Genomic DNA, 12,351 nt, shown 5'->3' on the forward strand with positions numbered 1-12,351 from the left:
GTCATTGAATAATGTCATGGTCCAACGATTTTTACTAGTTTGCAATGTAACGGGGGCCAAGTTTTGAGATTTTAGTTATAGTTATTGCACAAGCTACCTACCCAATTCAGCTGCAAATGCAATAATAATGCACCATTATGGTGTTTGGCAACTCCATTGAGTTAATATAGCTTATATTATCGGCATGTGTGTACTAAGTAATTCATTCGGATTAGACATAAGGTAAACAAACAGAAACAAAGTTATCAGGCTGTTTAGATAAATAATTTTAAACACCCTTCCGGCAAACTTCTCAACGTATGATATGTACGGGTGATAAAGTAAACAAATAAAATTAAAGAAGCGATCATCTCCAAACTACTACAGTGTTTTTCCTTTTCCCAAAAAAAATCATAATCGGTTTATCTGCCTTGGCGCTATACCATAAATATACACAGTACGTAATTAGTACACACGTCATAATACCTACAAAATACCTTTGTGTATACCTACTGGGCATATAGTTCGTTTCTTTAGCATTAGAAAAAAGGTAAACAATCTTGATGTGTTTTTTATGTAATTGAAAAACACGTTTTAATACTTTTAATTAATTATTTTTTTAGTCAAAGGAAATTTTAATTACATCCAAAATTATTAATTTTGATATGCCATTTGTTAGTTTCTGAAGCGAAACAGCGAGACACACCCATTCGGTATATATAGCCTCGATTGAAAATAACGTAAAAAATGTTAGCTGTGTCATACACATTTTAGAAAATCGTAACTTCTGTGGAAAGTATAAAAAAAGTTAACGACTCCGGTTCATATACATATATACAGTTAACGCAAAGTACAACGCAACGAGTTATGCATAACCAGCTTTTAAATTACCCATATTTGATTGAGTAGTGTAGTAGTGTTTTTGTAGTAGCTTATTTACAGAATTACCCAAAAATACGTACACAATTTTTTTCCGAATATTTTTCTTACTTAAACGTGTTTAAAAAAATACCATAAAAATTAGAAACTCCAGTCATTTAACTGAAACAAAACGTATTTGGCTTTGATCCATAAACGTTTGTTAAAATTATCCACAAAATACGCAGTAAAACATCTTTGTCAACGTATTTGTGAACACCCTGTAAGTACAGTCGAATTCAAAAACGTCTTTTCAAACTAACGTTCCAAAAACGTTGCAATGTTGCCTTGTAAAGATGTTTGTGAACTCGACAGTAGGATGTAATAAGATCCATCCATTACTATAATCTTTATAATGGATCCGAGATTTGGAGGACGGCGATAGGTTTATTATAGAAATAATATAGTTCCCATGAACAAATAGATACAAAATTTTATGCATACGTACTCATTTCGCATAACGTTGCCTACCTATTAAAAAAGGTTATTTGTTGATTTCTAATTCACGATGCGGCAGATGTCATCAATTTGTCAAATCAATAAAGTCTAATGTATTTTGTTCTACGTTCTCATGTCCAATAAAAGTACGTTATTTATTGCTATCTCCAATTATTTCTGCTCGACCGCCGAGCTTCTGTATTCTAACAAACTCGTCTTGTACCTATAATGTTGATAGATCAAGAACTACTTACTTAAACTACTTTCCTGAATTAGTTACATTTATGAGTATGTCACTGTATAAATAGTATTTAGTCCGTGTGAGTGAAGCTTTTTTTAACTCGGGTCTCTAGCCGGTTGACTTTTGTTTTGTATAAGTAGCGGGTTCTTTAATATAAGGTTTCTACTCATGACGGTTATCGTCATTGATTATAATATATTTAGATGTAAGATGTTGTTACTGCTTCTTTGTTCAATGCAATTGATTTAATGAGCTTCACATCTTCTTTGTCCTGCGTACGTAGTGTATTTGTTGTTGAAACAATTAATCTGTATTCCGCGCGCAACTTCTTGCTACTAGCAATCTAGTTAACTATGCGCGTTTATAGTATAGTATTTTTCACCGTGCGTTGATTAATATTTGTAACCATATTATCTTGAACTAAAATCCGGTTCAATGTGGTTCATGTTTATAATTTTACTGAACATCTAAACAAATAATGCTGGCGTATCAACTCAATCAACTGGTGCTTACATCCATCGTTATGATAAAGATGCCGGAATAAATCTAACGGAGAAAACATGTTCTTGATACTTCAAAGGTATACTGAAATACATTAAAATGTTTATCATGAGAATCGTGTACTCGCAATTTGCGTGTTCTAATGAAAAAGCGCCTATGTATGGATTCTAAGAAATATTATTCCGTATCCTAATGTATTTTTGATAACAATTTAAACACAAAGTTACTTCTGTACAATTTTGTATTTAAAATATACCTACGTTTAAAATATCATTACGACTTAGTGTTGCAGTGTCATTGAAGTCTTCTATCTTGTTGCGTGTCGACATTTCTGAATAGCTCGTATAAGTTTTACCTTCACTCCGTATAATTGTTTGCTTTTTTTATATACATATATCAATTTGTCTGTTGATTGAAATAGTTAAGGAGGTTTTAGCGGTGTTCGTAGTTACGAGCTAAAGTGTATGGTCTCCTATTTTATGCTATACGCGACGGCACGAGTAAGCATTGTGACGCAGCGAAAGACGTGACGCTGTAAGCGGCTAGTGGCGTTTACAGGAGACCAGCATAGTCTTAAAAAATTTTGCACACATTTCTAAGACTAATTGAATCCGGTTTCCAAAATGAAATGAAGATCTAACGTGTATATTTGACGTTAATGCTCGATTTTATACTTGACTGCTAGTGCTAACAATTACAAATGTAAAAGCTCTCGACTATAAATTGTTTACGGCTGTAAAACTCGAGTGTACTTCTGGCAGAAGTCTGCTTGAAAACAATCCTCTATCTTCGTAAACATAACAAGATTGAGTGTTTGTGTTTAAAATTTAGACACAAACATTATTAATTTAGACTCTAAATGAAAACACGATTTGACTGCCTATTTACCTTACAGTTTGTATTAATTTCACCTTTGTCCTAATCTTATATCGCAGATCAGATACAGGTTACGAGCCACGTACCACGTAATTCAGGTGGCTGGGCCACTAAAAACAACTTGGAATAGATACATTTACTAAATCTAGAAAGGTCAATGACATACTTTTTGTGAAGCTTTAAGCATGTCATTAATGTTTATAAAACAAAATCCCACGCTGCGTCTGTCTGTCTACGCGATAAAATCAAAAACTACTGAACGAAATTCATGCGGTTTTCACCTATAAATAGAGTAAGTCTTAAGGAAGGTTTAGGTGTATAATTATAACCAACTGAGGTGAAATGAGTTTTTTTATTGTTCCGGGTCCCGCCGGGGCGGGTAACAGGACACAGGTGCCTTTTTTCCCACCGAGTACTTACAGTACACAGGTGGGAACAAATAGGAATGGACCATTAATTCGGATAATATTTTTACGCCTAAAAAGTAATTAAATCGTGTGCATAAACTATTAGCTACCTGACCGAATAGCGAGTAAAGTAGTTGGTGGAAGATCGCGATAATGAAGTGTCGGATGTCGGGCCCTCTCTCGCTGTAGGTTAATCTCCTCGATGACATTGAGAGGTCGCGGATGCGGTTACGCCTGCACTGACTGACTGACACTTAACATACGAATGTTGTCTTTGCTTACTATGTTATTTTTTTTAATGACAACCACTTAGGTAATAAACTACTGGCTTTCACAACATGTCTGCATTAAAAATACTTACTGTGACATATTCAAGAAAAAAGCACCGTAACTTACAACAATTACTTACAGTTTGCTTGAACAAGCTGTTATTGGAGCAATACTACGAATAAAATAATCGTAAATTATGGTAAATTACATCTAATATTTCCAGCACGATCCCTATGATAGAAAGAAAACTGTTTACAATAATATTTATAAAAGTACCCTAACTAATTAAAAACCCTAATAAATATCATTTTGAGCCTTAGGTGATTTAAATTTGAAAAACAATCTATTAACAATGTTAATATTTAACATTAATTCGTATATTTATTCTTGGTTTTTAGGATTCCATACCCAAAAGGGTAAAAACGGAATCCTATTACTAAGCCTCTACTGTCCAAACACTGTCGACCATCTGTCTGTCACCAGGCTGTATCTCATGATTCGTGACAGTTGACATTTTCATAGATGATGTATTTCTGTTGCCGCTATAACAACAAATACTAAAAACAGAATATAATAAATATTTAAGTGTGGCTCACATACAACAAGCGTGATTTATTTGCCGTTTATTGCGTAGTGGTACGGAACCCTTCGTGCGCGAGCCGGACTCGCACTTGGCCGGTCGTTTTCAACAAGTCGTAACACTCGTAACTATTGGATTATTGAAAGAAAGTATGTCTGGGTTTGTGTATTGTACTTGATTATGGTTTCTGATTGAATTAAGTTGAACGGGTATATCGTTGTGGGTAGTAAGTAACCCGAGTGACGCGTAGCGTAGGCAAATAAGAAACCATTCAACGGAGCTGAAACCTTACACAATGCCCGAGGGGTGTCTGCTTATTATCTACGCGGTTTGCATCTGATATCCTTTCAACTAAGCTTTTTGGTAAAATATTGCGCCATGTCAAATTTTGTATCTACAAAATATGATATTTATTGCAGTTTGTGTTGATGTAGCTAAGTGTTACAATACTTACAATGTAATGTGCATGACGATTACGTTGCATTTGTTCCTATAAGTATGTATATGTTTTATATTATGTCTAAGTAACATCTTTAGAAAAGGAAAGAAAAAAAATACGCGCCTTGTTGATCCAAGCCTTTTCAATACAGATTCTGGCACGTAAACGTTTAGCTTTAGGTACAATGCGGTCAGATTTTCCCACGTAATTGTATTGTTTTTTTATTTGGATCTTCTAGTGTTTCACCATACTACATGAAAAATAGACCGTTGATGTTGAAGATTCCGTTGAATTGGAGAAGGCTTTTTATTGCCTATAGGCCTTTGGACGGTAGGTTAAAATATCTACGTGAATTTATTTTTCCATCCCTTACCTGTAACTGTAGCCGCTGTAGCATTTCTAAAGCCACGCGCTACCCCTCGCATAACTAATTAGTTTACACTAGCGACCCGCCCCGGCTTCGCACGGGTAAACCTAAACAAATACACCTAAACCTTCCTCAAGATATCACTCTATTAATAGGTAAAAGCCGCAGGAAAATCCGTTCAGTAGTTTTGGAGTTTATCGCGAACATACATTCACAAAAACTACAAACGCGGCGGGGGACATTGTTTTTAAAAGGCGTAGTGTTGTAAACACCTTATTGAATAACAGTGGTCACTGTGATCCTGACCTGGATAATGTCGTGTAATTATAATATAACATATGCGCATCAAAAATTATTGCAAAATCTGATATTTTGTGCTTATAATGACGTAGTACCTAATATAGTGAGTGACTCGGTAGTATTTAGCGTGTTGTTTTGTTTTATGATGGGTAATGTAGGTTCAGCGACAATTAGTATTCTAAATTGGGTTGTGACCTTGCTGGCGCTTGGACGACTGCTTGAACGTGATTTTGTTTATGTAGCAAGCAACTACTACATTATCTTAAAAGAAGTTTTATCTTTTTTCACGATACATTCTATTTTCATATTTTAGGTACATGATGTCTATTAGAAGTTTCCTATTTATAACATTCCACGCCTTCGCCTTGCCACAGTCACCGTTTTAACTACTGTTGGTTAGCAATATTTCTAAAAATAAATTGCAATAGAACCATTTAGCAAAGCATAAAACGAAATCCATTTATGCGCGAAGGTGGCAACTTTCCCCGCATAACAGTCGGGTTGCGCGCGCGCCGCCAGTCGCATACTATCTATGCAATTACGAAAGCTACACCACCTGCTTAAGGCATACTCGTAGCGCCGATACTGCCTTACTCGATTTAGATCACTATCGATGGTGTATTTACTCCAACGACGAGCCAGTACGATACAGACACATTCAACAAATAATGCCTGCATACACTGAGAGAAAAATCGTCACCAGGAATTAAAACACAGTTCTGTACTGGGGGAAATAATGAAGTTTTAGTAATAATTATGGACGTTTCACTATTTCTGTAAAGTTTATTTATTTCTACAAACAGCTCAGTAATCCCAAATATAATTTCAACAAACAGATAATAGAAATTGCAAGAACTAATAAAAATTGCAAAAGTCAATTTGTTCCTATTAGTTAACTCTCCTTGTCCCCGGATTAAGTTTATTTTTGTAATTCTAAGTGTGTTTTTGTTGTACTTTTCTCTCAGTGTAATTATCCTGCCAACAAACTAGATCATAATCAGCATCTTTCCACACAAAATGCATAGAAATGAATAATGAAACCTATTGTTCGTCTCTAAAAAGTACATGTAATCACAAGTACCGCTCCTTACTTCAGGCGTACTTGGTCTCATGCGAACGAAGGTTTTATATTAGTTTTTTTAGTAAAAAGAAATATAAATGAGGTTTCATTTAGAAATACAGATTTAGATTATATTATTTTAGTTCATTTATTTGTGATAAAAGTAAAAACCTTCATTTTATACCAATTATAAACAAAGTGGCGGAATTTAGTTTACTTGGCTTAAAACTTTATATATTCCGCTCATGTGCGATGAAATACATACGGACGATACAAAAAATATTGTAAATCCAACTCATAAATCCTCTGCCCTAAGAGTAATGGATTTAAATTTCCTCTTGTTAACGTTTGACCATATTGTCCTATTGAACAATGTATGTAAGTACATTAAATAATCATAATGTAAAAAATGCTTTGTTCCCTGTACATACAGTGAGTAATTAATTATGTGAAATATGCATGAAAATCGCATATAATTCATTTTATTGGAATATACTGATAAATTAGAGCCGTATAATTGTAAGTGACATAGTAAATTTGTATGTACCGTTACGGTTTAATACACCCATTCATTGGCTGCCATTAGCGTTAACTAGTTAACGCATTGTCGGTAAAGTGAGACTATTTGTCAGCCGGACAATGCCGCGGAATGCTACTTCGCTTAACTATCTACTTATTGTTACGTACAGGACTAATCCGATACTAGCTGCGACTGATATTTGTTTATTATATTATAGTATAGTACATTCAAGTTAGCTCAAATTACCATGGGGAGTCCGTGCGGTAAGACAAGAATGTAGTCCGTGCTGTAAGACAAGAATGTATGGGAACCAATGCATGCTATGACTCTTCTCTTTCCGAATATTTTTTAAAGTTAGAAGAAGTGGGCTTATTTCTTTGTTCGTGGTTCAAACACGAGATATAATAGCTTATGAGGGTTAGGTTAGCATCTACACCTTCCGTTTCATTTTTTACTTAATTAATATCATCGTTGTGGATTAATGTGGATCCACCGCCATTTCTCATAATAATTGGTTGAAAAATGTAAATGTAAAAGTAATATTGCGAACGTAAAGTGCATTTCGATAACTTCGAAAGCGGGATAATTTTGCTACTAAACTTGAAGCAATTCATACTCTGGCAACACTTAAACTACTGTAAAGTTTACCACTATCTTGCTTACTGTTGCTACAGTAGAAAATGTCTCTAGTTTACTAGTTACATGCAATTTTCATAATTACCCCGCATTCGAAGTTACTCCAATGCACCTTATATGCCTACTTTATTTACACATATATATCAACATTCCCTTTTAGTCTATTTCATCTATACCTTTAAAGACCCTAATACTAATTCACATTTGCCATTGTCACATGTATGCCAGGACCGAAACGTTGTTATTGTAACAGTGGTAAAATACTGCAGTTTTATATGGAACGCTACCTTGAAAATGGTGGAGTAGTAACAGACATGCAGTTGAAATAAAACTGTGATTGAAAAGTTTTGGAGTGCACTAATATCGAGCATGATGAGTGGAAGTGAGCCCACGCTGACAGAGCCGCCGGTGCCGCTGGCGCTGGCTCGGCTGCAAGGCCGGCCGGCGGGGCGCGCGCCGCGCGGGCTTCGCTCGCAGCGCCCCAGCCTGCCGCTTGCCAGCCTGCAGGAATCCATCGACGAGACTCCGCGCCGCTTTAGCGACGAACCGTTCACGCCTGATACCGATGACGACGAAGCATTTTCCGACATGATACTCGCTGACCCGCCGAGAACGGCGGCTAACGGTCGGCGAGCTTCTGACGCAGCTTTCGCTGAACGATATAGACAGCTGAGCGATTTCGACGGCCCTCCGCCTGATCCCCCCCGTCGCGCTTCATTGTCAGTGTCCGTGGGGGCAGAGGGGTTTAGTGACAAGGGTCGCCGTCGGTCCTGGGCGGCACGCCTGCAACTGGAGCGTAAGAAGAGACGGAAATCAGGAGGAGGGAACGATACTGACGAGGAAAGTGACACACCTGTATACATAAGGCAAAAAAGGCCATCTTGGTGGAATGTATTCGTGCCTGATAATATCAAAAACAGGTTAGTATATACATTATTGTGTATTGTTGTTGTTTCAAAACTTCTGTCTGGCGTTAAGGTTACTATTGATAATACGCCTAAAACCCATCATACCATACCATCTAGTGAAAAACTAAGTGCCACCTCGATATTCAACATTCAATCGAGCTTTTTCACACTTATGTACGAGTGTGCGAGTCATTAACTAAATATTATGCCGCCTGTTCTATTGTATTATTTTAAATTGATTACTTACTCAATTGACTAAATCGAACTGTAACAATAGCTATAAGCGACAGCCACAATTACAACACAATAAATAAATAATTCCGACTTTACAATTAAATTAGCTAATCAGTAAATAAGTGAACAGTTAACTTGTGTAGAAGAGTCTTGCAAATATTATCAGTAATATTGACCTAAACAGGATGCAATAGAAAGGAAATAAGAGTCTTAATAAAATAGTTCACCATATCTATAGTTGATTTCCTTGACCTAATGGAGCATGATTGTTCATATCTGCGTTTGCTCTAGTGGCATTAGTTACTTTCAGGGTCACGTAACCCCACCAGTAAATACTATAAATTAATATTGCGAGAGTTTTCTTCGTTAATAACTATGATATTTATTCCATGATTCATCGTTCGATTTAAAATTACGTTTAACACGTAAAGCGCGAATTTCAACTGGTTCGTGCTGACGCTGACCACTCAGCGGGCCTGTTTCTTGATTTTTATTATACATATAGTACTATAGAAAATATTGTACAGACTAAGAACTACATAGTACAACAGACCGCTCGTTTTGCTTTCATGGATGACAAACAGCTCACGTGATTTAATTTGTCATTACTGTCATTGCTTTTATAAAATAAAAGCTTCTGTACTTTATTGGCATTTGATGTGAACGAATCTTGTTTTTTTTTCAAACAGTCGTATTTTTTTCCTGAGTAAAAATTGATAGTCGTGATTTTGATTTGGCGGTTTACGTAAGTGTTTATTTCTTGTCGCGTAGGCCAGATCGGTACATGTTTGCAAGAGAGTGTGTGTGTGTGTACTGTATTGTGTACCTACGTGACAAATTTATGATTTTAGTCATCTTGATAAATTAGTAACCGACGCTATCTAGATTTACGTGGGCATTATGTTATCTTTGTACAAGTATACAGTTTTTGTTCTTGAAACATGACTTATACAAATATTTATGCCCGCCATGCCGCATTTTCGCTCTCTTATATTTAAATTATATGATATAAAATAAAATATTACTTTGTTTTCTATCCATTCTCAGGTTAGAAGTACCTAGGTGTGTTTGAAAACAATTTGTACTGTAACATCTCTCTAAGATAATCTTTGGGTAAAGACGTCTTAGGCCCACTTGCACCATTCCACTAACCTGGGGTTAACTGGTTAAACCTGGAATTACCATGATTACCAGTACAATTTGACACTGGGTTAACGGTTTAACCGCTTAGCCTCGGGTTATTGAGATGGTGCAAGTGGGCCTAACCGAGGCTGTACTACTTTTTTTAATGTAGTTAAATAAAAAAAGAATTAGGTTATATTATAGCCATTAGTCACCGGATTCGGAGCGGCCAGTTATTGTGTAGGTATGAACGGATCTTCTTGTATTTAATGATGCTGCAATATTAGCAAATATGTATAAATACACACAGCCAATAATTAATGCATTTCAAATCGCAGTTATAGCATACCCACGTTATCGCCTTAAGCAGCTGATATCGCAAATCAATTTAGATTTAATCGGATTGTTCGTATTTTAAGTCCCAACTTTTTCTTTTTCTTCTGTGATATACAATACAAAAAAAAGAAGAGAAGTGTGTGTGTGATATAAACTTTGAGTAATAATAAAATGATAAAAAAAACAACCATCAAACAAAATGGGTACCCTCAAAGCCCTAAGATGATAATATGGTTGGTGAAATATACGTCCATAAATCATATTCTATTATGACTATAATCCACAAACTCTTATGTTTACCTTTGTGGTAGTCGGTTCTAATTACTTAATTAGGTACCTATATGTATGTAGATACATTCACATCACGTTTACATTAGTTATTTATTTATAACCTTAATGATACGTACATTTATTTTAATTAAAGGTGCCCTTTTATTGTTTGTATCATTCGTAGAATAGGACTGTTAAATAAAATAACTTAAATCACGCTGATTAAGTTTCATGATTAGCTGAATGTTTTCGCCGTTTTTGGAATAAAATAGTAAGCAAAATATGTGTACTTACAACTTTTGGTTTTCTATTTTCTATATTGCCCCTTCCTTGTTTTGAACGTTTTCTGCTTTTTTTCTATTTAGTACGGAATCTATCAAGTGTGTGTGGCCCGACACGCACTTAGGTAACAGTTTCATTAGAAGCTACATATATGAACATGTATCTGTCATGATTTCTCTGGGTCACGGTTTGACCGCGCGCTGGTGGCTACCCAGCGTGGCTAGCCTATTCATACCTTCACTCAACCTACATTATGTTCGTTTTTTACGTTATAGTTACTGTCTGTACATGTTCATGCTTAAAAGATTTTCTAATTGAGATCATAAGATTCATAAGTCAGTTGCGTTCATGTTAAACAAATACGTATATAATATTACGTAGTTACGAAATCTCGGCTATAAGTCATACTTATACAGAAGCCTTTCTTGACGGTTTATTTTACCGTGTTCTATTTACTTAATTATATGGAGTAGGCGTATAAGTGAACATCGTACAATTTGCCTTTCGTAGTCTTACGAGTGGATTCTCGTTATTCTTGTTAAATCTATCATTAAAGTAAATAGGTGGTGTTCCTATACCTACTATCGTCGTGTCAATCATAACATACATTCTCCAATGTCAGAAAAAAGGAAAGCAAATTACTTATCTTAATCTACGAGTAATCTGTGTATGAATCAGGTAACTAGTAGCTGTCTTCCTGCCTATTAACAGATGTAACATTCGTTCCTGCACGTTCGACCTCTACCATCGCCCACATATAAAAATAAGATCAGCAAACATTACTCGTACATCCTAATGTGGAATATTTGAAGGTAAACAATAATCCCACCCAAAATGTACTTGTAAGAAATAGGCCAACATTTAAATTGCTATCCTGCTACTTACATATTATGTTATGTAGATGCGACGGGTTAGGATGTGTACCGTAAAATGATCGTGATTTCCTCCCCTGTGGGTAATTATTCTCCAAATCTGTAAATATTTAAAATCTAATAAAAATATTCAAATAGGGATGTTTCCTCTACTTAATATAAGTTATTTTACATCGTGCACGAAATAAAGTACCAGTTAAAATAACATACTCGTATATTAAACATTTGAAACCCCCCTATAAACTTTTCCGTTCCTGCGACGCCCTTATAGTCTGACAGATTTAATTTGTATCGAACTTGACCTCTCTTCCACCTTGGTGGTTCAGGTCAGAGGGATAATGTAGGCAGACAGACATGAGCATAAGATAATACAATTGTATTGTTTGTTTTTGTTCGGTATTTCAGACGTAGTCGGTGCGTGTCCTTTTACATGTCAGACATATAGTTTGATGAAAAGCACTATTGTAAGGCGCCTACATGGTGTTTACATGTTCACGGAATAAATTCGGATATAGTATATGGCGCCTGATATTTAGTGTTCCGCAGCCAAAATGTCTGTCCGCCGTCTGTCTTTCCGTATGTCACAGCCACTTTATTCAAAAACTATAAGGTATATTTTAACGTTTGGAACATAGGTCTATTTTGTGAGCCGCTACTTAGTTCGGCAGTTAAATTAAATAAAAACTGTCGTTTCAGGAGGGCATTCAATACATGTAACATGTTTGTAGCTAGATTTAGACCAAGAAAAGTCTGCAGTGGTTTTGATAGCCTACGCAGTCGTAGTGTTATTTATTA

General features: G+C 35.7%; 1 protein-coding gene across 19 annotated transcripts in view; it reads left to right on the forward strand.

Annotated features, from left to right (window-relative positions):
* The window catches only part of LOC134679503 (TLD domain-containing protein 2), a 125,770-nt gene that overhangs the window by 49,154 nt on the left and 64,265 nt on the right, over positions 1–12,351 (forward strand). For 14 of the 19 annotated variants that reach the window (XM_063538433.1, XM_063538432.1, XM_063538436.1 and 11 more), the window contains exon 2: positions 7,786–8,452. The exons of the other annotated variants lie outside the window; for them this stretch is intronic. In XM_063538433.1, the coding sequence (XP_063394503.1) occupies positions 7,902–8,452 (551 nt within the window). In that variant the 5' untranslated portion in view covers positions 7,786–7,901. The remainder of the gene's footprint in view (positions 1–7,785; positions 8,453–12,351) is intronic. 19 annotated transcript variants of the gene reach the window in all.

The sequence above is a fragment of the Cydia fagiglandana genome, chromosome Z (assembly GCF_963556715.1).
Source record: "Cydia fagiglandana chromosome Z, ilCydFagi1.1, whole genome shotgun sequence".
Taxonomy (NCBI): Eukaryota; Metazoa; Arthropoda; class Insecta; order Lepidoptera; family Tortricidae; genus Cydia; species Cydia fagiglandana.